The 27618-nt window shown below is 48.8% G+C and overlaps 4 protein-coding genes and 2 long non-coding RNA genes across 6 annotated transcripts in view; 3 read left to right on the top strand and 3 right to left on the bottom strand.

Moving 5' to 3' along the window:
- Positions 1 to 1380: 1380 nt before the first annotated feature.
- On the bottom strand, positions 1381 to 2656 carry LOC111256308. The gene is made up of 2 exons (XR_002676372.1): positions 2546 to 2656; positions 1381 to 2468 (listed from the first exon to the last, which is right to left on the bottom strand). It is a non-coding gene; the product is annotated as an uncharacterized LOC111256308 (long non-coding RNA).
- Positions 2657 to 7911: 5255 nt separating this feature from the next.
- Positions 7912 to 9778, bottom strand: LOC101782210 (reticulon-like protein B8). Its single transcript, XM_004955375.4, has 5 exons — positions 9623 to 9778; positions 8964 to 9186; positions 8544 to 8845; positions 8368 to 8437; positions 7912 to 8277 (listed from the first exon to the last, which is right to left on the bottom strand). The coding sequence occupies exons 2-5, from the start codon at positions 9166 to 9168 to the stop codon at positions 8123 to 8125; spliced, it is 732 nt and encodes a 243-aa protein (XP_004955432.1). The 5' UTR covers positions 9169 to 9186; positions 9623 to 9778; the 3' UTR covers positions 7912 to 8122.
- A 2778-nt stretch (positions 9779 to 12556) lies between these two features.
- On the top strand, positions 12557 to 13324 carry LOC101785323 (protein enabled homolog). Its single transcript, XM_012843534.1, has one exon. The coding sequence runs from the start codon at positions 12557 to 12559 to the stop codon at positions 13322 to 13324; it is 768 nt and encodes a 255-aa protein (XP_012698988.1).
- Positions 13325 to 14881: 1557 nt separating this feature from the next.
- LOC101781809 (rust resistance kinase Lr10) lies at positions 14882 to 16413 on the bottom strand. Its single transcript, XM_004955374.3, has 2 exons — positions 16253 to 16413; positions 14882 to 16164 (listed from the first exon to the last, which is right to left on the bottom strand). Exons 1-2 carry the CDS (start codon positions 16278 to 16280, stop codon positions 14954 to 14956), a joined length of 1239 nt encoding a protein of 412 aa, XP_004955431.1. The 5' UTR covers positions 16281 to 16413; the 3' UTR covers positions 14882 to 14953.
- A 7648-nt stretch (positions 16414 to 24061) lies between these two features.
- LOC101781532 lies at positions 24062 to 26425 on the top strand. The gene is made up of 2 exons (XR_214581.3): positions 24062 to 24218; positions 26116 to 26425. It is a non-coding gene; the product is annotated as an uncharacterized LOC101781532 (long non-coding RNA).
- A 596-nt stretch (positions 26426 to 27021) lies between these two features.
- Positions 27022 to 27618, top strand: part of LOC101780859 — a 7867-nt gene continuing 7270 nt past the window's right edge. The window contains exon 1 of the mRNA XM_014804794.2: positions 27022 to 27615. Within this exon, the coding sequence (XP_014660280.2) occupies positions 27251 to 27615 (365 nt within the window). The 5' untranslated portion in view covers positions 27022 to 27250. The remainder of the gene's footprint in view (positions 27616 to 27618) is intronic.

Raw genomic sequence — 27618 nt, 5'->3', positions numbered from 1 at the left:
ACGACTAGTACATACGATAAGCTGTGTGCTGATCTTGGAATAGCATAAAGTTGTCCCATTAACCTAATATTAATTGTTAGGGAAATTCAGTAATTATTATTATGGGGCACAATACACAATTGGCTGCTTGAGAACAATACATATAGGCCCTAATTGATTAAGCTACATATGATTAAGTAGTATATGTCAATTAGGGATAAATTCTGGAATGAACTGTTGTACTCTCAAAGAAAAGAAATTTTCTTAGAAATGTGTCTGAGACTTATTTCAGATAGAAGTTGTACGTCTAGTAGGCACATCAATATAATCATGGAATAAACAATAGTTCTTGTATTGAAACGCAAGAGAAACTTCTCACATAGATGAGTTTTGAAGCCTTAACTTTGCATTCATGAGAAATTAATTTTTTTTTTCGTCTGAGAAGAAATTACTTATAAAAGCCTCATCGTCAGCGTAGTACTTGTTTTTAGTCTTAGCCATGACGAACATCCTTAATTAGTTTTTTGCACTCCCATGGTTGTAGGGTTGGGTTCTAAGTTTCTAACCTATCTGAAATGATGGATTAAGTAGATCATCCTCATTGTTCTTGTTGAATTCACAATTCTTTTAAAAAAATTATAAGATAAGGAAAAATGAACTTATATTACAAACAAACATTCACCAAAATAAAGATTCCTACTTAATTATATCTAAACGCGTAGATAAACTCCAATGGAATAATAATCATCCTTGTTGTGCTAAATCAGTCATAGACATCTCAAACTATTTTAAATAAGTATATGATTAACTGAGTCAAGATCAAAAGGATTTGCCACAAACTTTTCTGGCAGACGCTCAGAGAAAATTGTTTCAGGAATAATGCTGAAAGAGAATGATTTAATTCAGAACAAGATTACCAAGGTGCCCTAGGGAAATACTATATACTTTTCAGATCGGTTGTTTTCTTGAAGATTACTTTTGGAATATATATTTTTTGACCCTAGGGAGCTGCTTGTTATGTTAAAAAGTAGAAGTAAAGGCCTAGAACGGTCCCACATTTAGCTAAATCTAACTTTTATTTATGTTAATTTGTGGTATGGCACAGAAGTTTTCTTTGTGTATTAAAAAGGTAGGAGTAAGGCCCAAAAGTAATTAAGCACAACTTTAAGGTAAAAAGAACTTTTGTTTCCTTTGTGTTAATTTGTGGTACATTAAGCCATATCCATTCATTCCAATTTCACCCTTTTCCCCATGATGTGTGAATTTTGGTCAGTTAATCCTAAGAGTTCATATATAAATCAATCCATACACCAGATGATGTAGAATGACCTAAGTAAACCCCTCCCACTTCAAATCCAAACAGAGAATTTAAACCAAAGAGTAGAAGATTGCTAACAATCATTCAAGATCAATCATGCATGAATAATGCCTCTTTAACATAATGGAAGTACAACTCCTGACCTCGTGCACCAACAAAGATGCACGAGCATCCATTAATCATGAAGCCCTGGACAGCAATTACCCTTATTTTCGACCAAAACTATCAGTAGAACCCCCACATTAGGTCTCTGCGCTCCATATATACACACATGGCCATGCATGGATGCTTCTTTATTGTTAGTAATAACTACTAGAGCTAGCTAAGCAAGCTATTAGGGGAGCGAAATTATTTCTAGCTCGGAGGCATGAAATATACAGCACCTCGATCGGAAACCTCAGCAAACGTACTAGCTCATCGCTATATACGATCTCTCAGCTCATAGATCAGCATGGCCGAGAACACATGCATACACTGCAGAGATCCGTCAGTTGTTATGCAGCCGGAGCCACGTCGAAGTCGTCGTCGTCGTCGTCGCCGGTGGCGCCGCCGCAGCCCCTGAGGTTGCTGCTGCCCTCCACCATGGGCAGCGCCCATACAAAGGGATCGTATTGATCAGACCTGGCCATGCCGCACCACCTACCTCGGCCTCGAGCAAGCAGGAGTAGTATTAGTAACGAGGAGAGTGAGTCAGTGAGTGTGGAGCTGGCTGGTGTGAAAGCAAGCTTGCCAGGTTGCTGGAGGGTTTGGGGAGCAGGTAGTAGGCTATTTATAGCCATTGTCGTCAGGCGCTGCTCCGTCTCTTTCCTCGGCGTCCGTGTTGCCACGTCGCAGATATATAGCACGCGGTCGAGATCGAAGCCTTGAGCTCTCTTCACAGAGTAGGGAGAGACATGGAGGTCGCGGTTAATCGCCGGAGGAATGGTCGCCGGCCGGCCGGCTGTGGAAAAGATCTTACAGTATCTGTGCGGATGGGGGAAAGACGACGATGATGACATGATGGCTTTCAACTGTGGTCACTGGGGTGTGGCTTTGCACGAGCAGCCGATCGACAGATCTCGTTGGAAAGCTGGGAGAGCATAGATGCCGCCGGCCGGCTCCTTTCCAGTTTTTCCGAGACGTGCACCTCGTGATCCGACGTGGCTTCACGGCGTTGGATTGTCTGTGCCACCTAGTTACTTTTGTTAAGCATGGTGTATAGGAATTAGGAAACAACAATTAATTGTGGGGGTAGAAAAGTATATTTACCTTGGTATCTACAAGCCAACAGTATAGCCCAGGCATCATCCGCACTCCCATCACTCTCCTTACTCGGATATCTACTGTCAAAGCTGGGGAATTATTAGTCCATGCAGAAATAGGCCTTCTACGGGCGCGTGTGTGTGTGTATAGTCTTGAGCGGGGCAGTATATTATATTAGGCGATGTCCTTGACAGTGACTTTATACTTTATAGTTAACCACTAAGATCGAGTTGTTGGAAGACGGAAGCCCTAATTACTTGGTCAAGGCTCTATTTCGATCCATTACGACTAATAGTTAGCATCTAGAATTACTGAATTAGCAGTTTGGGATCCAAACAGTCATACGCAAACAATGAGTCCATTAGTTGCTTGGAAACTGCATGCTAAGTCCATACATGATACAACCCTATGCTGATAATAATATGAAGCAACTATTGTCTGCGTAGCCAGCTAAATATTAGCACTAACGGATCCAAACATTACCTTATTTTGCCATCTTAGCATTTCGGGGTCACGTCGCAAATGCGCGTGTCTACCGATGTCAAATTACTATTTGTTTTAACTTTTCTAGATATATAGTTTTCGCTAACCTATCAGGAATTAGTAGTTGTTGTTGCACATGACTCTAAATCTAATATTTCCCCAAGGAAGGCGTATGGTTGTTGTTGCCTAGCTTTGTCAAAAAATCATGCATGAAGAAGAGAGCAAAGCAGAACTAAGTATTGGCAGTATGGGATTTGACCAAAGGCGTTAGGTTAGTGAAGCTCTAATCAAGCATCAACGAACGCTGCCAACTGGAGTTTGGAGCCTCAGCGAGGCAACTACGCAGCCAGGGCACACAGGCCGCAGGAGATCAGGGCTCCTGGCGACGGTGGCCACCGTGAGGGCGCGGCCGTCCGAGGTGGCGCGGGGCTGAGGCGTGCTCATGGCGAGCGGCCGCCGGGCACGGTCTCCACGTGGAGGCGCCCCGCCATGCACGTTCCCTCCTCAGCCCCCATGCATGCCGCGCGCGCCATGCTGGACTGGACCGCACCGGTCCATCATCCCCCGTTCGCGCGCTTTCCAGTCCAGCCCATTAAACGCTACCAGGCCCATGGTTGTGGCGGGATGCCCTGATATGGGCTTCGATCGCGGCTTCTGCCTGCCTGTCTGTCTTATCTGTTTGTTAGCCCACGGACATGAGAACACGGGCCGGTTGATGGGCCGTCGCTGGTTTGAGCGGGCAGGTAATAAATCCGTTCGTTCTTTTCTCTCTTTCTCCCTGAAGAAAAAAAAGGAAAGGCCATCTGATCTGCGGGAAGGCATTGAACCTTCCGGTGTTTGAGATTCGTGTGGCCCGATCTCTTCTTCTCCCTCACGCCCACGCCGCGGCGCCGCCGACTTGCGCCGCTGCTCTCGCACGCCTACGGGCAAGTTGCTTGGTCGGAGTGAGAGCTGAGGAAGGGTGGGAGATGGGGGGAGCGGCCGGCGGCTGGGGTGGTGGTCGAGGTGGCGGCGAGGTTAGGGTTAGGGTTCGGCCGTTCGGGGTTGCGGGGTAGGGGCTCCAATGACCTGCGGCCTTAGAAGAGGAGGGGGTAGGGGCAGCGTGGAGCAGTGCCGGCCCTGGGAGGGGGCACGGGGTGCGATGGCCTAGAGCCCACAGAAGGGGGGGCCTAGCCCAGGACCCCACGTATACAGATACAGCCATACAGGCCACAATCGGACTACTGCAGCAGGCCACCAGTGCCAGGCTTCTAGCGTGAGAAAGCCAAAACGCCTACCGCCCGTCCGTCGGTCCATCATCCGTGAATGCGAATCGGCACGCCGTCCACCCGTGAGTCCCCGAGTCGTGAGTCGCCGTCTCGCCAATTAGGCGATTAGTCGATTACCGTGTCGCACTACCACCGGAGGGGATTGGCCTGCGTGGCTGCACAGTCTGACGGCGACACCGGCACACCGCGCGGCACCGCGCGTGCGGCACAGGCTGACAGGCGCACAGCGGGTCAGCCGCACAGGTATGATCTAGGTTTTTTTTTCTTGATCGTTTTTAATCTAAATTAATTACTTCGGACTTCTAGTACTCAGTACTCATATAGTCGTATTTTTCTTCTAATTTAGGTGTTAGAAACTTAGAATGTTACCTTAGAAGCATTTGTCGGGGTCTCAGAAAAGAAAACGGAAAAGAGTAGAAGATCAATTTATTGAATCTAAAAAAGGTGCTATACATAAGTTTTTTCCGGCTACAAGCAGTATTGTGCCTGATGATAATCCTGTAGATGCACTTGATATTGAAGAACAAGGGCAGCAATATCAACAAATTAATGATAATTTAAGTGAACAAGTTGATGACATTGATGATGCTACAGAGAATGAAAATTTACAGCCTTCCTGTGAACCTGAAAATTCAATTGATGATGTGCAAGAAGCTTCTATTCATGATGTCTTTGATCCTAGAACTTGGGAAAATCTTGATAATAAGGGTAAAGATATATTGATTGAAAAGGGGCCGGTGAGAGAATTGAATCTTGAGTTCCCTGCAGATGCTCTTAATAGACATTTTTCATATGCTTACTACTCCAGAAAGTTAAGCAATGGTGAGGTGGTTGATAGAAAATGGTTGGTTTACTCTAAACATGTGGACAAAGTTTTTTGTTTTTGCTGCAAATTGTTCAAATCAAGTCAGAGCAAAAGTTTGCTAGCACATGATGGATTGAGGGATTGGAAACATCTTAGTTTTAGACTCAAACAACATGAGAATAGTGTTGAGCATATAACAAGCATGAATACTTGGAATGAACTTAGGCTAAGGTTGAGCAAAAAATAAAACAATTGATGATGATTTGCAACGAGAAATTGCAAAGGAGAGAGAGCGTTGGAGATAAATTTTAGTAAGAATTGTTTCTGCTGTCAAGTTTCTTGCTAAACATAATTTGACTTTTCGAGGGAAAAATGAGAAATTATATCAAGATAGCAATGGTAACTTTTTGGGCACAATTGAAATGATGGGTGAATTTGATCCTGTGATGCAAGACCATATTAGACGGATTCAAAATAGTGAGATTCATCATCATTATCTTGGGCATAAAATTCAGAATGAGATGATTTCTCTTCTTGCAGATTGTGTGAAATAAACTATACTAAAGATCATCAAAGATGCCAAGTACTTTTATGTTATTTTAGATTGTACTCCAGATGTGAGCCATGAAGAACAAATGACTCTAATTATTCGGTGTGTCAATATGTCAAGGAATATTCCAAGGGTAGAGGAGTTCTTCCTAGAGTTCTTGAAAGTAGATGACACATCAGGATTAGGTCTTTTTAATGAATTAAAGAATGTATTGGCCTCTCTTGATTTGAATATTGATGATGTGAGAGGACAAGGCTATGATAATAGTTCAAATATGAAGGGTTCTCACCAAGGTGTTCAGAAGCGCTTGATTGAAATTAATCGAAAAGCACTATAGATGCCGTGTGCATGTCATAGTCTGAATCTTACTCTTTATGATATGGGAAAATCTTGCAGGTAAACTATTATTTCTATTATACATTGTTTTCATATAATATGTCATGTTTTGGGAAAAGTTTCAAACTTACTATTTGTTAAATCTTGCAGGCAAGCTATTTCTTTTTTTTGTCTCATCCAACGTATATACACATTGTTTGCAAAATCTACTAAAAGGTGGAAGATTTTAGTGGATAATTTTCCAGGATTGACAGTTAAGTCATAGTCTAATACACGCTGGGAAAGTCGAATAAAAAGTGTTCAAGCTATCAGATTCCAAACTCCTCAAATAAGATCAGCTTTAATAGCGCTAGAGAAGGCTTCAACTGATGATCCAATGGCAGTTAGTGAATGTCAATCTTTGGTGAGTGCACTAGAGAATTTTGAAATTTTAGTTGGTTTGGTTATTTGGCACGATATTTTATTCTCTATAAATAAGGTGAGCAAGAAGTTGCAATCTAAAATTGTGAGTATAGATGATACTCTCAAACATATTGAAGGTGTCATATCATATTTTAAGAAGTATAGAGATGAAAGTTTCACTTCTAGTATGGATACAGCAAAAAACATTGCATCTGAAATGGATATAGAGCCAAAATTTCGTACAAAACGTCAAGGAAAGAGAAAGAAACAATTTGATGAACAAGATGACTAAGATGAGGAAATACAACGATCTGCTGTGGACTCATTTAGAGTAGAGTACTTCAATGTTATGATTGATGCTGCAATTGATTCATTGACTAGTAGATTTGGGCAGATGAAAAAATTTGATAACATTTTTGGGTTCTTGTTCAACTCAAAAAATTTGAAATCTTTGGATGAAGCTGATCTTTGGCTGCACTGCAAGAATTTTGTGGAAACATTTTCTCAGGATAACTCATCCGATGTTGAGATCAATGATTTTTTTCAGAATTAAAGGTGCTACAAGTGACTTTGCCAGATTCTTTGATGTCAGCGTTTGAGATTCTGGAGTTTGTTATAGCTGCAGATTGCTATCCAAATGTTTCAGTTGCCTATCCAATCCTCTTAATTGTACCTGTGATTGTAGCTTTGGCAGAAAGAAGTTTCTCAAAATTGAAGTTGTTGAAGAACTATTTGAGATCAACTATGTCACAAGAAAGGTTAAATGGATTGGCTATGTGCACCATCGAGAGGGATATCTTGGACACTATTGATCTCAATACCGTCCTTGATGATTTTGCATCAAGAAATGCCCGAAGAACTATCTTTTTATGATAAGCAATGTATATTATGGAGTTCTATTCTTTCTTAAGGTAATCATATTAGCTTTAGTCTATATTGTTCCTCGATAATTATCAAACATGTTAAATTAAAAATATATTATTGGGTTTGGTTTCGCTTCGTAAGCACTTATATATATTATAAGATTTATATATAGGTTAGAGGGCCCTAAAGCTTAGGACCGACACTGGCGTGGAGGCCCGGCAGTGGTGGTGGGTTGGCCGGCGACGGAGGCTAGGGCGGGGTCAGATGGCAGGTGGCCGGTGACCGGCGGCGGGGGTGAGGATGTCCATAGAATTAGGAAGGTCGGGCGAGCGGGCAGCGGTGGTTGGTGGGGGCGGCTCGGCAGCCGCCGGCCGGGATGGTGGAGGAGGAGGCGGCGGCGGGATGGGGAGCTGCCAGGGAAGAAGGTGAATGTTTCGTGGGCCGGTTGGTGGGTTGCAAGTTTGATCTCTTATCTACCTTCCAGAAGGTAGATAGGGGCCCTCGATGATCTGTCTCTCTGAAATAAACTGAACCAGATTTGTGCGTAAATCTTAGGTGCCCACATCCAACGGCTCCAATCCAGACATCCTGCTCCTGCCCGGCTCATGGAAGGAAATTCAGACCTGAACCTCATTTTCAGCAGCAGCACTACAACACCCTTGGCGAGTCCGAAGCTAAGCACTATTGGCTTATTGCATTGTAAAAGTAGTTGATGATCAACTGTACAGAACATCGAGTTTGACAGACACTCTCTGCTGAGGAAATCAGTGCTGAGATGCTGGAATTATGCCAGATTACATGCCATGAGGCGATCTGCTAGGACAGGCGTACAAATACTGTACATGTATATATACTTGTATACAAATCGAATCGAACTAGTCGCTCTTCCTGAACTTGCCCTTGCTGCGGACGCCATTGCCGAGCTTCTGGTACTGGTTCTGGAGCAGGCCCAGCATGTTGTAGAAGAAATCATCCACCTGGTCCTGGTACTTCTCGTACAGCACCGGCAGAGTGTGCGCGCTCACGAACCCTGAAACGCAGAAGGTGAAGCGCCGTGAATCTTCAGATCCAAAGTGTCTGATAAGGGTGAAGCGAGAGATCACAGGACTCTCTGCATTACCGATGTAGATGACGGTCAGAAAGTTGCAGAAGCTCCCGACGATCGCGGCCGCGAAGAGCGCGGCGATCACCTGAAAAGGAAGGGAGATTGTAAGCTCAGCCTGACACTAGCTGTCACACTGCAAACGCTCTCACCGAAGAAATTCAGACATGTTCAGTTCAGCAAAGTGCACTTACTATGAGGAACCGCCTCAGGTCTCTCCCACAGGAAATGTCCTGGAGCATGCCCAGGGCCTTGTTCACCTGGGCGCCGGCGGCCTTGCCGGCGTTCGCGAACAGCTCCTCCGGCAGCTCGACGCGGGGCGGGTTCGAGGCGAACATGGACCAGCCGAACTGCGCGGCCATGCCGACCACGATCGCGAAGCTGACGATGGTCAGGAAGTGGTAGTCGAGCCACTCGAAGAAGACCCACACCAGCGTCGCCACGCCCAGCACGCTCGACGAGATCTTCTTGTTCCGCCACAGCAGCACGTCGGCGGCTGCCACAAACGACATGGATGCATATTGCATATGGATGAGCCATCAGCCATGGCAGATCGATCGAGAAATTCGAGATGGTTTAATACGACTCTGATGCTGTTAAGGATCGGAGCGTACACTTCCCGCCGCCAAAGAAGTGGTGGAGAGACTTCTTGTTGCCCTGGCCGCCGCCGCCGCCGCCGAACAGCTTCCTGGCCTGGTCGGAGATGGAGCCCTCGCCGTCGTCGAACTTGACCGACTTCTTGTTGGGGAGGTTCTCGGCGATGGCCTCCATGATGTTGCTCATCATGTCCCCCGACGCGTTCTCTGAACGCTCTGCCATCTTTTCTTTTTCAGAGTCCTGATTCAGCAGACATACAGGTCTTCAAATTCTTTGTTTCAGCAGATTCAGAGCCATAGACTTCTCTTGTCTATCTCAGCTCTGCTTCTCTCTGATAATTTTCCGAAAGAGGTCTATGGAGCAAGGCCACAAAGCTTTTCTAGTACCATTAAAAAAATGCTCACAACTGCTGTCGGAGTGATTAATCGAGCAAGAAATTAAAAATTGAGCTCACAGCGTATAATCTCAACACTAAATTAATTGTCTGAAACCCTGAACCTTGAACAGCTCAGCCTTGCTTTTTGTCCAAGTACACCGTGGATATACTTTATTCATGTGGGGAAAGATAAAGCAAAGCAAGATGCTACGATTTGCACAGACAGCAAACAAGCAAAACTGAGAGGAGGGGAAAAAAAGGCTACAATAAAAATTGACTGGATAAAAGGGATGAACTTACCTCTTGGATAAAAAATTACTGAATGGAGCGCTTGATCTTCTGGGATGATCAGGGTGAGCTGAGAAGCTATTGGAGATTGCTCGTTCAATGGCGAGGTAGAGAACTGGAGAAGCTGATTGGAGAAGGAAGGGGGAGAGGAAAGGGGGTGTGTGGGTAGTTGGGGGAAGACGCAATTAGCTCATGGAGAGGGACAGGTGGGCCATGGGGCCGGATTGCCTGATTGGGCTGTGTGTGTGGGCTCACGGCATCCTCGGAGCCACACATTTCGGAACGCATGGGCCACGCATGCAGCGATATTTTTCTCTCTGCACCCCACGACATGCTACACGCCTACACCGACACTGCGGCGTAGCTCTCTGCTCTCGTGTAGCTTTCGTACATAGCGAGGGATTAATTTCATTAATTTTTTGTAACAAAAAGTTAAGGGTGAATTATTATTTTCTTCATTTTAGAATAGTTATTGATGCGTAAAAGTTAGGTGTAGATGGGATCTGTAGTATCTAGTTTTTTTTAGCACTCTCTTGTTTTTCCTTTTGCTTTGTGTATAGAATTTTTGTACTTCGCCCGTCGGGTATTCCTCCGTATTTTTAATATAGCAGCAGCTCTCCTGCTGGCTCATTTCAAAAAAAGTTAGGTGTAGATGTTGATTTTGCGAAAAAAAATGGTGGCAAAATGGATAACATTATATTTTTAGTGTTAGGCCATGCACCTAAGAAAGGTCAACAGAAGACTCTTTCTGCAAACATGCCATTCGGGTACCTATTTTTACAAATAGATGTGATGATGAGGCCCTTTCTCCTGACATGACATGAATACTAGGTTGATCATACGCAAGATTGATTTCGACGTTAGGTCAAACGCCCTGCTGGCCTAATGATGCATGCTGAAAACAAGCGGGCAGCATCTATTGTACAACATCAGAGCCAGTTAAACAAAGAACAGCCTTATTTTCACTGGAACAGTTATAGATCTATCCAGAAAGAAATGAAGTGCAACACTTTATCTTTAGCATCCTATCCAGAGAGCCCAAGCAATGCAACAATTTTTATTTTTAGTTTTTGCAAATAATCAATACAGACAGAACATTTATTTCCTGTTTGATGTACTTGAACTCTATTTTAGCAAAATTTTGGCAAATTACATTCCAAATAGAAGATCATGTGCATTAAACTTCGAAATCTAAAATTAAGGCTTCATGCGAAAACAGCTTATTGCTCCAACTGGTAAATTTGAAGTGTACAACTGAAAATTCAAATCTAAGATTAAGGCTTGATGGGCAAATAGCTTAATGTTGTAGCACCACTGTAAAACTTAACTGGTTCATCTGAAGTGTACAGGGCAAAATCAACATGCTGTCCACCTTCTGTTGGATCTGTCATGTATGTGTGGTCAGAAACATGCCCGCCAACTTTTGTTGACTTGACATATGGCTTCAACAACAAGGGGGTGTTTGTTCTTCGGAACCTCCTAAAATTCTTATCACATCGAATGTTTAGATACTAATTAGAAGTATTAAACATAGACTAATTACGAAACCAATTGTACAGATGGAAGCTAATTTGCGAGACGAATCTATTAAGCCTAATTAGTCCATGATTTGACAATGTGATGCTACAGTAAATGTGCTAATGATGGATTAATTAGGCTTAATAGATTTGTCTCGTGAATTAGCCTTTGTCTGTGTAATTAGTTTTATAATTAGCTCATATTTAGTCCTCTAATTAGCCTCCGAATATTCGATGTGACATGAATTTTTTAGTCCGGACTAAAGATCCGAACACCCCTAAAGTGCTTGCAAACATTTTGAATGCAAGGACGAATCTGGCAGTGTGAAACTTTGCTTGCATGATGCCAATTGGATTTCTTTAACACAGAGTAAATATATATTTAAAAGGTCCTAGATGAAGGAAGAAAAATGCAAGACCTGAAAAATGCACATATAACACAGACTGATTAGAAATTCAGCATGCATTCCTTCAGCAAACAAAAATAAGAAACTATGTGAAGTAGAAAGGGAAGTGGAACCTACTATGAAAAATTTGCTCATTTGAGAACATCTTGCAGGTGATTATATTATGAATGCAGAAATCTTGATGAAATAACACTTCTGGTACAAAAAGTAAGATCACTCAGTTTTATGAGATGAATCGCAAGTAGTAGCTGAAAACTGTGAGCGACTAAGCGCATTGTTCATAGTGTTCACAATTGTTCATACTTATGTATCAACTGATCAATTATAGATACTATGCTTCCAATCTACTGGGTTATTAACCTCGAGTATACGAAGAATCCCTGGCACTACCCCACTGGTATGACTTTCTAACCCAAATACCATCATCAATTGTGTTGTTAAACCAAATTGGTTGACACTTAATAATGTTGTACTACCTGCTGGGATTTCAGTGACACTAAAAATGCGGTGTAATCCCATCTGTCCCTCTTCTTGGCGTAGGATGAGGAGGCTGGTGTAGATCAGATGGTAGCAGGAGCGCATCTAGCGGTGGGCGTGGGCGGGACTCAAGCCCCCCTAGTCCCTCCTTGATTTTTTAGGAAGAAGGAAGAAGGTAAGTGAGGGAAGGAAGGAGAAGAAGAGAGAGCCCCTCCTAATCTCACTGTTGGATCCGTTACTGGATGGTAGCATAATGTACACGATCTCCACCAGCAAAATGGAACTTCTATATTTAGCTTGCTATGTCTGAATAAAGCACGAGCTGCTTGTTGCAATTTAGAGCTATTTCCAGCTTTTGGTAATCTGTTATTTTTTGCCCTGCTGCGATTTAGCACTTCATCTGGCAAACCTCTGCACCTCGCCAAATTTAGCTTCAAGCTCTTATTTTAGATTCTTATATATAATCTTCCCCAGTCTACCATCTTTCGTTTGCAGCCCTCCATTTTGCCGGGCTTGGAGTCTCTCGATTCCACGGGGAAGTCACAATGAAGCCCCATTGCTTCGTGACTTTCCTGGCCATTTTGTCGATCAACCTACATCTCTGTGCATCCTCATCACGACGCCTCCTAGCTGCTGAAGGCCCTGCCGCGATCCCAAATGGCCAGCCAGCAGGTCCTGCACCGGCGCCGGCGCCGGTTCCTCCCGCCGGTGTGCCGGAGATCATTCCGGCCAACCTCCCGGCGAACCTTCCGGCCAACCTGCCGGCGAACGTGCCGGTGAACGTCCCACCGGACGTGCTATCCAAGATCCCGCCGAACGTGCTGGCGAAGCTTCCGGCGAACGTCCCGCCGGACGTGCTGGCGAGCATCCCGCCGGAGACGCTGGCGAACATCGAGGCTTCGAAGGGCCAGCTGCAGACGAGCGAGATCCTGGCGACGCTGCCGGCGGTGCAGGGCCAGCTTCCGGCGAGCCTGCCGCCGGAGGTGCTGGCCAAGCTCCCGGCGCTGCAGAGCCAGCTGCCGGAGAGCATCACGCCGCAGATGGTGGCGAGCCTCGCCGCAATGCAGCAGCAGCAGCAGCCGGGCGGCCAGCCTGGGAACGCGGCCGGCGGCGGCGGCCTCCCCGCCGACATCCCGCAGCTCCCCAAGATGCCGGACTTCTCCGGGCTCGCCGACATCTCGTTCCCGCCGATGCCGTCGGGGCCCAAGATGCCGCAGCTGCCGCACAACATGTCGCTGTTCGGGTACGAGGTCCCGATCCCAAAGTTCATCAGCAAGATGGTCGATGACGCCGAGCAAAACTCTGGATCCTAGGTTGTTTCATTGTTTGGTTGATCAAATGATGTGTGACCATTTTGCCAATCTTTTGGTGTGGGTGCAATCTGGCAGGAAATGTGATCTGATGTACTATGCTTTTGCCAATGCCATGTATATATCATATCCTTGCTCATCTGTGACTCTGTGAGCTATCTGCCAATTAGGTTATCCAGGAAGAACACATGCTTCGTTGAGTGTGATATTTTTCGGTTATAAACCAATTGCACGGAAACTCCCAACGGGACAAGCAAGGGTCGACTCGCACTAGGAGAGGATTCAATTCCGCCGGCGCGCGATTGGGTGATTCAGTTTCGGCTATGGACATGCTGGGTTATGCAGAATCGTATGCACAATCCATGAATTTGCATCCTCTCTAGAGATACTCCACAACTCGTTCTCGGCAGTCGGCACACGGCCGCCGCTTCCGCAGACGGGAGGAGCGATCACGCCACTGCTGTTCGTAAGACCGGGCACGGCGTGGTGCCCGTCCCAGAGGTCCTCGCCGGCCCATGGACGGAGGGACGAAGCGGCGCTCCGGCGAGCCACGGCGTGCAGCGGAGGCGGCGTTCCTCCGACACCGTCAACCACTGGACCATGTGGACCGGTCCCTCGTCGGACCCCCAAAAGCAGGATGCAGCGCCAGCAGCAAAGCTCAACGGCCAGCGAGCGCGCCGCCGCATTTGGTCGTGGCGGCTAGAGCGCGGCGCAGGCGACGGCAAATGTGCCCCGGCAGGGCGCGAGTGAGAGCGCGTCGCGGCACATGCGGGCATGATGGCGCTGCGCCGCCGTTGGTGGGCCATGCATGGCTTGTCCTCATGGTTTCGTGTGTCTTGTTCCGGGCGCACCATCGAAGCGGCGTCGTCGTCGTCGTCGTCGTCGGGGCGTCAGACTCGGGACTTCGGGAGGTGCAAGGCGAATGTCTGGGGCTCTGGGCAGATCGTGACGCGCCGCTGCAAGCACGAATGGAGGCGTCTAGGTCTCCAGGAGGAAGGTGACACCTCCATGGCGCGGCGTGCAGCGGTGGCGGCGCGCTTGCGACGACCAGGGGTGGACGGTATTGGTATTTTCTGTCCGTTGGATTCATCACGTGTGGTTCAGATCTTGCATTGACTGCAAGGTGTCCGCCGTCCTGGCGCGCGGCATCGGTGTGCAGGCGCTCGGTGGCCTCCTCTCCCTCCCTAGAGGTCAGGCAGGACGATGTCCTCCCTAGCGTTGCAACTGAGGATTGAACTGGACGAAGGATCAGAACACGTGAGAGTAACTTGGCAGGTTCAGATTGCATCGGACATGCATCAGTTGGCCTGCCAGCCTGCCTGCCATGGCGCGGCATCATGCCACCATCCACGAGCTCGGCGCCGCATTGTTCAAGCATGCACGAAGCACCAGTTGGTGATCAGGCGCTAGCTAGGATTAGTGGTCGACTGAAAGTCGATGTGAACATCCCTCCGAAATCTGAATCAGGCGATGCTACATTGAGCCGGTCATCTTTCATGGGACAGAGCAACTAAGCAAGCAATGGCTTCAGCAGTGCAGCATCGAGTAGACAAGATAAAATTACTAGGATTACTTTTTCAGTAATAATAAGACAAGATGCTGTTTACGCAGGCACAGTCAAATAAAGCTAGACTAGACAATCTCCATGCTAATCTCAGGAACGCTGTTTGCGCTTGTCGTCATCCTCGTCCACTGGTCGGCCACCGTCGGCGGCGCCATCAGATGCTGGAACGGGTTCAATGGAGGAGCGATCTCCATCTCGCTCTCCAGCATCTTCACCACCGCACGCATCGGCGGCCTCGCCTCCGGCGGCTGCTGCACGCACCAGAACGCCACCTTGCACATCCTCTCCACCAACTCCTTGCACTGCTCCTCACCCGCCGCGGACACGCCACGACCGTTGCCGACGAGCTCCATGAGCTCGCCGGCCTCGTACTTCTCCCACGCCAGCCTTGGGAACCACTGCTGGCTCTCCGGCGCAGCCTCGTCGAAGTTCCTCCGCCGGCCGACGATCTCGAGGAGCAGCATGCCGAAGCTGTACACGTCGCACTTCTCGGTGACGCCAGACATCATCCACATCTCCGGCGCGGCGAACCCCGGCGTGCCGCGCACGCACGACACGGACACGTGCGTGTCGGCGCGGTTCACGAGCCTGGCGAGCCCGAAGTCGGCGACCTTGGGCGTGAGCTCGCCGTCGAGGAGCACGTTCCCGGGCTTGATGTCGTAGTGCACGATCTTCTGCTGGCACTCCTCGTGGAGGTACCGGATGCCCCTCGCCACGCCGGCGGCGATGTCGCGCAGCGCCGCGACGTCGACGGCGTCGTCGCGGCCCCGGCGGCCGAGGAGGTAGGAGTCGAGCGCGCCGTGCTCCATGTACTCGTAGACGAGCGCGCGCAGGGCGTCGTCGAAGCAGAAGCCGAAGAGCCTGACGAGGTTGATGTGGCTGGTGCGGCCAATGGTGCCGACCTCCGCCATGAACTGCTCCTGCTCGGACCTCGCGCCGAGTCCAGGGTGGAAGACCTTGACGGCGACGGCGAGGCCGTTGGGTAGCTCGCCCCGGAACACCGTGCCGAAGCCGCCGGCGCCGAGGCGGGTGGAGTAGTTGCGGGTGAACCGGGCGATTTGCCGCGACGTGAACCGGAAGGGCTTCTCGTTCCGGATCTCCCAGAGGAACCGCTCGACCGTCGCGTGCCTGATCTGGCGGTCGGAGACCACCGCGTAGCTCTGCGACGCCGACGTGCTCCTCATGGCGCCGCCGAGGCACGCCCAGCGGCGCGTGCACACGAAGAGAAACACGGCGGCCAGGAACGCGACGATGGCGACTAATATGACCGTGCCCCTCACTGAAAGATGGACTCGAAAGAAACGAGATCGATTAGTATGGAATGAATTAGCACTTCTCAATTGATGACCGGTTGGCTGCTCACTCACCAATGTCTGCGTCTGCGATCGCCGCCATCCTCGCCAGCCAGCCGGAGTTGCAGCAGCTGCGCTTAGTTTGATCGGAGGAATGCAGGGTAGAAGGAACAGCAAAGTAGGCTTAGCTTGGACAAAGGATCAGGTGGCAAAGTCAGAGATGCCAAGGAATTTCCGTCGGCGCCAACCATGAAACGATTGGCCGTCCATGTTGACCGAGGAGCCGGAGTCAAGTGTGTAAGAGTTTCCTACGCGCTTCATGCTTCTTATCACAAGCTTGTGCCTTCAAGTCAATTTCAGTTAGGCTCTCTTTTTTTCCTTTTCTTTTTGCCATCTTCAGGCTACAACCAGGCCCGGTCCTGAGGAACCATCACATCATATTATCAGGCCCGGTCAATTTCATCTTCTTGATCATCACGTCATATTGTCATTCCCCATTTGAAAGTTGGAACCATCACCTAGAAGCCCCACAATTTGTTTCTCACCCTACGAGATTAGGGTGATGGCATGATGCCATGCCACGGCAGGCAGGCAGAGGCAGGTGGATGGATGCATGCCCATTTGCAATCTGAACATTAGAAATTATTCTCACCTCGCTAGTGTCGCATGTCCTAAACCGTCGCCCGCTTCAATCCTCACTTTCAATTGCAAGCTTGCATCAGGAGATAGCCGTCGACAGCGACGGCGAGCGAGGAGCGGCGGCGCGATGGCACCACGCAATTCTGAAGCAGGTTGGTGTTCTGAAGCTCCGTCGCTCTTGGTGGACGCGATTTCTGACGACGAGGCTGCCACTGCCCACTTGCCTAGCGACCCCACCGGCAGGGCTCGCCGCTCTCCGTCGAGGTCTATGGGCATAGGCTCTCCGGCTCTCCGCCATGGCGCCGTCGGGCTGCCGCGCCTGTTTGGTTGGCGAGGACATGGACGATGGCGAGGACGAATGGCCCCTGACAGCCTCTGACCGAAGTCAATGCACGATCTGAACCGCATGTGCTGGATCCTACGGCCAGATGGCACCTACGGTGGACGGTATTTGAAATCCCGTCCGGCCCCGTCCACCCCGGTTGTCACAAGAATGCCGTCTCCGCTGCACGCCGTGGCTCACCGGAGCGCAGCAGCCATGCGATGCTCATGGGCTGGCGAGGACCACTGCGACGGGCACCACGCCGTACCCAGGCGGCAAGCCCCATGAGCTCCTGCCGCTCCCGGTCCTGACCTGCAAGTAGAGGCCGGCGGAGGGCGTCCGCGGGAATCTCCACGGCGCGCAGGCCTCGGCGGACGGCGTCCTCGGCAACCTCTAGGGCATGGAGGTTGACGACGCCGCAGCGGCAGGGGGCATCCTCAGCGACCTCGCTGGAGAGGAGGCCATCGAGCGCCTGCAAGCCGATGCTGCGCGCGAGGACGTCGGACACCTGCCCGTCAACGTCGAGTACGAGGGAGCAAGGGGCGAGGATGTGGGCGCGGATGCCGAGGTCCTGCAGGCCGTGGACGCCGTTGCCGCGGACCATGCCGCCCGTGGCGCAGGCTCTCCGCCATGGCGCCGTCCAGCTGCCGCGACGACGGCTCCATGACAGCCTCTGACCGAAGTCAATGAATGATCTCAACTGCTTGTGCCGGATCCCACGGGCGGCGCGCTCGCCGGCCGTTGAGCTTTGCCGGTGGTGCTGCATCCTGCCTTCGAGAGCCTGGCGAGGGGCCAGTCCACATGCTCCAGGGGTGGACGGAATTTGAAATACCGTCCACTCTGGTTGTCGCAAGAAGCCAAGAACGCCGTCTCCGCTGCACGCCTTGGATCGCCGGAGCGCCACGCCATGCCCGAGTTGTGGGGCGCGACGGAGGCGGCGACCAGGAAGGAACCAACACCGTCCTGGTGCTCGCCGGCGATGCTGCCCACCTCGGCCTTCTGGTCGTGGTCGAGGCGGCTGTTGAAAACCTTGACCTCCACGGCGAGTCCGTTGGGGAGTACGTCCCTGAACACCACGCCAAAGCCGCCGGTGCCCCAGCTGGGTGGAGAGGTTGGCGTGAAGCCGGCGAACTGCCGCGGCGTGACCGAGGCGTGCGCTCCGATACTTGTCTTCGTGACCAGCATTTCTATTGATCTTTCTTTTGAGATATTGAGTGAGTTTATAGCTAGGTTCCGAAGGTTCGTACACTAGACATGGAGTCAATGCATGCTAGGATGCCAAAAAACGTCAGAGAATTGGTACATTTGTGCAATGCAAATCACAGGGCAACTCGCATCCATTCACAAATCACAACCAGACACTTTGGTCATGCTAGAATCAATACTTGTCAAAACATGTATCACTGATGTCAAATACAGAGGAACCAAATAATGCCCTGCTACTGCTAGGCCTAAAAACTCATCAGAAATGAGGTGGAAAAAAAACACTGCATTTGCCACACACTGCTGTTTCAGGCGCACTGACTGCTTAGAAAAACATCAGAAATGAGGCCATTGTTTCTGACACGCACATAGCATCAAAAAGTATCATCAAACAACATATACAAAACAAAAGCCACCAGACATTACCAAACAGCACCATCAGCTCGAAGTAAAATTCAGAACGACAGCCACCGAGGACCGAAATTCCTTGCAGACATTCCAGCTGCAGTCCATCCAAGACAGAGTTCCTCGCCGCCATCAGATTAGGAACTTCTAAGATCATATAAAAGAAACACTATGTAGTATGTTTATCTCCAATACCCCACTCGAAAGCATATTCAAGAAAAACCGGGATATTCCTGGACTGGGAGTCTTGCACTCGCAGCTATCAGTCACGCATTCTGTCTTTGGAAGATGAGAAAGGTGCAGGGGTATTTAAGCAGTCTCATCAGTGAAGCAGACTCGCAGCTTGCAACACTGGGATGCATGATTTAGCAAGTCATTCAGATCAAATGCCATATTCTTTTCACCTTTTACAAAATTCGCATTGGCAGACATGCATGCAGAACACAACTTTTAGATGATGAAACAAGATATTATCTCAGCTTCTATATGTTCGGTTTTAAAAAAAAAAGCTTCTATATGTTGGATGTGTGTCATCCATGATGAATGTAGCCAATATTTGTTACGGACACACAACTCCATCAAACACAAACCACGATCAAATAACGGCAAAAACAAAGTCTTACATGGAGCTAAATATCGTCCATGATGCAAGAACAGAAAGGGGTCAGACACGATTGACAAGGGCAAACATATGGTGCAAATCTTCTCTCTTTTTTTTGAGATCAAGGTGCAAATCTTCTTAGGAGTGAATCATTTCATCTTCCTGATCATCACATCATATTATCATTCATCTTTGCAACCGTCACCCAGAAGCCACACAATTTCGATTCTCAGCCCACAAGAACAGGATGCAAGATTACGCAGTCATTCGAAACTGCTGATAACCTGTCTGTCGCCAACCCAACTGTTTGGTGTTTGCATCTGCCAGATTTCAAGCTTTTGCTCCATATTGTTGTTGATAGACAAGCACAATACATTACACATTGATAACCGCTGCCAAATTTGAAGCTTTCATTTAACGTTAACTCTCTTTTTTATTAAGAGAAGATTTAAACAGCACCTGCAACTTGCGATGGCTGTGATTATCAAAGAACGAAAAAAAAACCCTATAATACTTTTGCATCTTCTCGATGTTGCACCGCTGAAGCCGCAAACAGTCTTGTTGCTTGCTTAGATTCTCCGTCTCATGAACGATGCAGAGACACTGTCAACAAGCAGATCAGCTCGATGCAGCTTCACCTTTTTTTATCGAATACGCGAGAAAGTTGTGCATATAGAAAGAGTTTGAGAATTACAACAACACGCTCATACATCTGGCGCCCAAGGACCTGACCAACTATGACAGACTATTACATAAGGGGGGTAACAACCAGTGTGAGAGGACTCGAACCTGCCTGCGCGATTACTCGCGAGTGAGGCAACCCAAATTCACTGCTCCTCCCAAAATCCAGAGCTCGCCCACTGCCTTGATCTTCAGGAGGAATTGGTCCCGCTGTAGTCTATCGCCTCGGAAAACTTTTTATTTCCAAATTTCCCAGTAACCAAGTAACCAGAGCTACCGAGGAGTCGAATCCTTTTCTTTTTGCCCGTTCCACAACCTCCTTGCTCGAATCCACCAATCTTGTAGAGTGTACCACGTATGAAACGACCTGAATTCCCATTTCTGAGAATTCAAACATACGCACTTTCGTGATAGTTCACGTGCGATTCCCTATCTTATATAGTATAAATCCATACCAACACAAAAATATAGAATAGCAACAGAGTAACAATATCATAAATATCGAGTACAACACTTTGACTCATGCCAGTATAAGTCCATCAGGACTGAATCATGAAACGTAAAACATCTACGCAACGGAAACATGTAGCGTGGCGAACAACATCTCCAGAGGCAACTTGAGCGAGGGACCATCCCTAGTTTTCCCATCCGTCGTTGTTGAAGTCGTAGTCAGGCCCCGACCCTAAAAAGCCACCATCTACCCGAGAAGCGGTAGGCCATGTCAACTCCCAAAAGCAGCAAGCCAAGGAAATGGGGGAATAATAATATATGTATGGATCAACCTATATATAGCTGCAGAGGTATATGCAGCAGCAGTAGCAATCAAGGATGCATCAAAGCAATACTATCTCCGAGGTCAACACCTCACATCAAGGAAATCGTTACAAATCCTTTACCCCAAGAATCCAGCACCCAAACACACTAGGCGATGTGAGAGCTCCCTTCCCTCACATCTCAACGGCAAACGACGGTCTATCTAAAAAAGCAAGGTAGAATTATATATATAAGTCTAGTCAGAAGTAGCAGTAGTCAACAACACTGTCCATAAACAGTGGACACGGACTATAGCTATAGGTTTATACTCTCTGCAGAGGTTGTACAACTATACCCACACCGATGGAGCCTAAACGGTAGCGATCCGTCCAAACCCCACCTAACGGCCGAAGTCATAGTAAGTGGATAGTACTCTCCTGTTTCCTCGAGTCTGGAACCGTCCTCAACTGTAGGGCACGCCGTCACCAGTTGAGGACCTTGAAGCTGTGAAACCTACCCACACCGGGATGCAATATGGTCAGAGTAGGTCAACGCCTCGAACTCCTGAAACTGATCCTCCAATCCGCCTTCAGGCTGAGCACTATCCACCACTAGTCTTGGACCGAATCCCGCCCATAACAAGGTGAACGGTATGTATGAAAATAGATGTTGTGACTTGTGGTAAACTGACTCGGTCCTTAGGGGCTGAGAGCGAGCACTCAACTCCACAAGTATGTGCCGAAGCACTTGCAATGTACAAGTACGCCACCCGCTCCTTAGTGTCAAACAAGATACCCGCCACAGGCACAGGGGTGGAGAGAGTTCAGAATGCTCTCCCCTGACAAGGTACTCCTCAGTACCAGCCGCGGCTCGCTCCTTCCCACCAAAATACGTCAAGGAATCACACTTACCCAAAACACACGCGATAGTGTTTAAGGAATCCCATCACCAAAGTCATGGCATATGCCCATTCATATCTCAAAAGCATGTATATGGATATAAGTAAGGTGGACTAGCTAGGGGTCCGTAGCTAGTCCACAAGTAGGTAACAGGAAAACATGATAAGCAATTATAAGGTATGGCTAGAAACGTAGGCTATACAATCAATCATCATCCAAGCATCATAAATAAAGCGCTAGCAACTCCTCCAGGCGGTGGTGCGGGTCGGAGATGATGGTGGAGCGGACTTGGTAACATAGATCTGGTCGCGTAGAGCCGCCCATGTCGACCGCACCATGGAGGGGCTCCGTCACAACCGCTAGCGCTAGAAGGGCATCTGGCCTGGCACGTGAGGACGAGGCGTGAGCTGGGCCTGAGCAGAGCGCATCACGGTAGGATGCGGGAGAGAGGTTGATGGAGTCATTGTCGGAGTCGCTCAGCTTCTTCCACCGCAAGAGCTTGGAGCGGCCGGTGGAGATCCTGCTTGGAGGGAGGGGGGAGGGGGAGGAGGCTGTCTTACCAAAAGGACCGTCGGAGGTTGTGGTGGCTGCCGGAGCTGGCAGGCTGGTGGGCGAGATGGGGGCGGCTGCAGGCGAGAGGAGAGAGGACGCCATCTTATAATATGAACCTGTCAATTGGCTAAACTGACTTCAATTTTCCATGCAGCTTCGTCTGATTCAGAGGGAGTCCACGCACAAACAACCTTTGCCTAGGATCACCAACTGGTGCTTTGCATACTTGAACAATACTGCGCCTAGCCCCTCGATGATGGTATGATGCCGTGCCATGGGCCATGGCATGGCAAGCAGCCAAGCAGGTCGACGGATGCATGCTCAATCTGAACCTTCAAAATTACTTTGACCTTGCCAGTGTCGCATGTTCTAATCCGCCATTTGCTTCAATTATCGGTTGCAGGATCGCATCAGGAGACAGGTGGCAATGGCAAAGCTAGGAATAGAAAGGTGGTCTGAACTCTGAAGATCTATTGTTCGTGATGTATGCGACATCGATGACGAGACTGCCATGGCGCCGTTCAGCTCTATGGACTATATGCTCTCAGCCATGGCACCGACGTCCAGATCCTGCGCCTGTTTGGGTCTGGCTGGGGAGGACGACCGGCTACCTGACAGCTTGGCTTGACCATAGTCAATGCACAATCGTTGTTGCACGTGCTGGATCCAACGATCAGAACACACCCAGGGGTCCACCCTTGGACGTTGCAGCCGTACCATCACCGTTGCTATCCATTGCTCGCAGGAGCGCCGTCGCCTCTTGGAGGTTTCTTCCGGTCATCTCCTTCCTCCTGGCGACCTCTATTCGTGCTCGCATCGGCATGGCCATGGCCAGCAAGCGCCGCTGGCACGTCATGCTCTGCCCAGAGCCCCAAACATCCGACCGGCTTGCACGTCCCGAAGTCTGAGCTTGACGACGGCACAGCTCCAATGATCCGCCCGGAACCTCTCATCAACACCTCCTCGCTGCATCTTTGCAAGCAACAATACACAAAACCGACGTGGCCATGGCCAGCAAGTCCAGTCTAGGAGTGGCCCCTATTGTCGCTAGAATGCTACCTCCGCTGCACGCCATGGCTCGTCGGAGCGCCGCTGCGTGCCTGCGTCCTGGGCTCCTGGCAGCACCAGCCAGGCAATGCTCTGGGCCGGCGAGGACCACTGGGACGGGCACCACGCTGTGACCAACCCAACCCCACGAGCTACAACAGCTTCAACTCTCCTTGCATCCGCAGACGGAAGAAGCGGCGGATGTGTGCTTGAGTCGTGCAGCGTGCCTGAAGCGGCGACCACGAAGGCACCAACACCGTCCCGATGCACGCCGACACCCTGCCGGTTGCTGCACGAAGATGATCTGTGCCTTGGTGCCTTCGAGGTGGGAACGAGGGCCCTCGTCGAACTGCTCTGCCTCAGCCATTGGAGGGCGTGCAGGTCCTTAACTCCTTGTCAATTGTAAGGTTTCGGTGCTGTTGTTTTGTGGACTTGCGGTACCGAGGCGGTCAGGACCAGCAAGATAACTCGGCCATCAATCACGGCCCGGGATCAGAATCGTATCGAAGCACAGATGATATCAACACATGTCCCATCGCAATAAAATTCAAAAATAAATATAAAATAGGCACGTGCAAACTGCTTCAAACAAAAACGATTTTTTAAAAAAAAGAATGTGTTTTGATGGCAAGTTTGAGAGGGTGCAGTGCAAACTTGAGATTGGCTCGTCGTGACTGTAAGCCCAAGCTAGAGAGGCCCGCAACTTCTTTTTTCTTCTAATCGAAGCCCATTGGCCCATTATCTGGCCCTCCAGTGACCCCTTCTAGGGTTAGCCCATTTGGCGCTCCCTATATAGAGCCGCGGCGACGGCTAGAGCTCGCGCCGCCGCCGCTATCGCAAGTCTCTCTTCGTCCGGCCCCCACTCCCCCTCCGAGAGGGTGAGCGCGAGAGGGGTCGCGCCGGCGAGCGAGCTCCCCCGCCGCCGCGATGAGGGCCAAGGTGAACCCCTCTCTCCTAAACCCCGTTGCGGCCGCTTATGTGCTGCCTGTAGTGCCCTGTTTGTTTCGTGGCGTTGCGTGGTGTGGTTCTCTGTGATGAGCAAACACAGATGACGAGTCCGATCTAATCCATTCCATTAAACCATGGGGACAATCGAGGCATTTGTCTGAGAGAACTCGTGTGCTTTTATTTTTTCTGTTTTGCATGTGATTAGAAATACCTCCTCATTCTCAATGATGTAATTGGGCTTTTCTTTAAGGATGTAGAACTTGCTTTATGATTTCGAGGCATTTGTCTGAGCGAACACACCATTTTTTCCCTAGTGATGCTAGTTTTGAACCCTGTTCTTGTGTTTTTCGATTGCTTGCTTTTTTGTGCTTTGGTTGGCATGATGAGGAAAGAAATATATTTGCGTCTGATCTGCTAGATGAGAAATTCCTCCTACTCATTCTGAATGCCGATGATCCCTGTCTATGTGTTCCTTTATAGTACGTTTTTGTTTTGGTTAGTAATTAGGACTGGGTTTACAAGAAAACATCTGGGCTGGCCTGATTGTTGAGGAATCCGAAACTGTTTGTTTGGCCGGCTGTAGCATTTCTTTTGACTCGAAATACCTTCAATTCAGGACTTCACATCCAACCATTTGAATGCTTCTCTTTTCAGTGAGGAAGTAGAATATGCCGTGTTCTCTGTGATGAGCAAACAAAGATGACGAGTCCGATCTAATCCATTCCATTACACCATGGGGACAATCGAGGCATTTGTCTGAGAGAACACAACAATCTTTCTGTAGCCTTCCATTTTGTTTGGTTTTTTTGTGTGCTCTAATAGTTGGCTTCATGAGGAAAGTTAATTGATCTTGTCTGATCAACTGGATGAAAAAATTCCTCCTCATTCTGAGTGGCAGTGTGTATTCATTAGGCTTGTTTATTCAGTGATGAGGGCTGGGTGAGAAAATTATCTAGAGGATCCTCTGTACATATGTTAGAGCAGTGCTAATAAAACCAAAGCCAATTAGTGATGCAATAAAATTCTACTACCCTGCAGCGTGAGAACAAGTGGAATACATCATAGGTGACTGAAATGTTGCATCTGATTTTTTGTTTGACAACCTAGGCTTATTGATGGGCTGCTCTACACTAGCTACATCATTTAGTCACATAGCTAAGCCTGACATTATCCATCCCTCATGCCATTGCTGTCCTACTCTGCCTTGTTAGGTATATCACTGCATGCAACCAAAACTCACTTGGGAACTTATGCAGTGGTGGCATCCCTTGTCTGTAGCTTGCATTGTAAGGTTGTAGGATCATTGACATTCTATATGATTGGCTGATGGCATGTGCTCGTATATGAAGCTTGACTTGCAGCAATGTAATTTACCTGTTTATCTGAAAGAGTAGCTGCAGTGTTTGTGTTTGTTTTGTGGCACTGTTCTCTGTGATGAGCAACAAAGATGACGAGTCCGATCTAATCCATTCCATTAAACCATGGGGACAAATCGAGGCATTTGTCTGAGAGAACTAGTGTGGTTTAGTTAGTTTTTCTATTTCTCATTTGTCTGCTTTTGGTGTTCTTTAGCTAGCATGATGATGTAAGATGTATTTCGAATCTATGTGATTAGAAATACCTCCTACTCATTACCAATGATGTAATTTGTCTTTTTTTAAGGATGTAGAACTTGTTTGGTGATTTTGGAAGTGAAGAAACAATTGGTCCGTGTTTCTGACAATCTGTTGATGATAGAAACTCCAATTTACTTCTGATCCTAGTAATAATAGAAACTCTTGATGTTGGCATGACTTTGTGACTGGTGCACCCATCTGATTTTTTCTTAAGCAACTTGTGTATTGTGCGGTTTCACTGATGTGTTTTTTTGTTGGTCTGTGATATTCAGTGGAAGAAGAAGCGGATGAGGCGGCTCAAGAGGAAGCGCCGAAAGATGAGGCAGAGATCCAAGTAGACAGATTTGCCTCGTCCGTGCTCGGGATTCTGCAGTTCGGTTGCACTTTACTGATCAATTCTAGTTTTCCGTAGTATAAAGGGTTGTCTCTGAAACCATTGGTGAGCAGTGCGTGTCTGTTTTGTAATGAATACAATGTTCATCTGAAATTCTGAATATGGTTCCGCAACATTTTTCAGAGAATAATCTTCCCAGGACGTGTTTGTTACTTATTGGCTAATGGTAACCCGTTTCTTGATTTGAATTTGCTGATTCTGTCAATGTTTCATGAATAACAAATGATTTGCGCTCGTTCCATAGTCCGGCTCTTTTGTTTCGGCTTAAAATTGGCTATCTCGCTAAATTCCCAAAACATATCACAAAGGAGACACAAGATGTGTTACTAAGAACAAGAAAACATCTCGTATACAAACAACTGAAGTGCCTCATAAAATGGTTGTTCCCGCCCGATGTAGTATATAGGAGAAATTCCTCTAGCCTGTTTTGTACTTGGGCCCTCAAGAAAATTAGTTAGGCCTACCTGTGTCATATACTATAATAAAAAAAGAATACAAATATAGGGGGAAAAATTGTACCGTATTGCTTGCCGCGTGCGAGGTTTACCGGCATATAAACCCTACTGATAAATGCATCCTATTTCCAAATTAGCGCGTACCGAATCGAAATCGTGAGCAATGTCCTTCCAAATTTTAATCGGATGATGAAGGAGGCGTCCAGTACAGTACAAGGAAAATGAACTTAAACTTTTATACGTAAAATCGAGTTTCTGCAAGGGCCCTATTTGGAAAACGATCTCCCCCTGCAAAACCGACACGCCGCAAAATTCCTGCGCCGTTTCGAGCCTTCCACCCCCCGAGCCGCCCTCCTCTCCCCTGCCTCCCCTCCCTCCCCTGTTCTCGCGGAAGGATTCAAATCATCCCCCGCACCGCCGCCGCCTCCGCGCTCGCTCGCTCGGCGTCACAGCCCTAGCCTAGCCGCCGCCGCCACCACCACACCCAATTTCCCCTCGCCGCCCCGAGGGGGGAACCCTAAATAAACCCCACCGCCGCCGCCAATTTCCGCGGCGGCGATGGACTTCTACTCGGACGACTCGGACCCGGACATCGACGAGGACCTGCGGGAGGACCTCGACGCGCTGCGCCGCTCCTGCATCCTGTCCGGGGCCGACCCGGACGCCGCGGTCGCGCAGGTCTCCTCCGGCCTCGCCGGGCCCTCCACCCCCGCCCTCGCCGCGGCAACGACGACCGCGGCGGCGGGTAGCAATGGCTTCTCCTCGGACGACGACGACGAGGAGGAGGACGAGGACCTGGCCCTCGTCCGCGCCATCCGCGAGAACCTCCACCGCCTCAATAATAAGGCCTCGCCGCCGCTCCCGGACGCCCCGGGGGGCGGCGGCGACCGACGACGAGTCGTCGCCGCGCCCGATCTGCACGGGCC

This window comes from Setaria italica, chromosome II (genome assembly GCF_000263155.2).
Source record: "Setaria italica strain Yugu1 chromosome II, Setaria_italica_v2.0, whole genome shotgun sequence".
NCBI lineage: Eukaryota > Viridiplantae > Streptophyta > Magnoliopsida > Poales > Poaceae > Setaria > Setaria italica.
This window is presented reverse-complemented; position numbering and strand designations above follow the sequence as displayed.

What these genes read in the sequence shown, in the direction of transcription:
- LOC101782210 (XM_004955375.4), bottom strand. Translation starts at nt 9,168, where the DNA reads ATGGCAGAGCGTTCAGAGAACGCGTCGGGGGACATGATGAGCAACATC. An exon ending in CTTCTTTGGCGGCGGGAAGT is followed by an intron (nt 8,846 to 8,963) that starts GTACGCTCCGAT and finishes CGTTTGTGGCAG; the next exon opens with CCGCCGACGTGCTGCTGTGG. An exon ending in ACCTGAGGCGGTTCCTCATA is followed by an intron (nt 8,438 to 8,543) that starts GTAAGTGCACTT and finishes CTTCCTTTTCAG; the next exon opens with GTGATCGCCGCGCTCTTCGC.
- LOC101785323 (XM_012843534.1), top strand. Translation starts at nt 12,557, where the DNA reads ATGAAGCCCCATTGCTTCGTGACTTTCCTGGCCATTTTGTCGATCAAC.
- LOC101781809 (XM_004955374.3), bottom strand. Translation starts at nt 16,280, where the DNA reads ATGGCGGCGATCGCAGACGCAGACATTG. An exon ending in GATCGCAGACGCAGACATTG is followed by an intron (nt 16,165 to 16,252) that starts GTGAGTGAGCAG and finishes TCCATCTTTCAG; the next exon opens with TGAGGGGCACGGTCATATTA.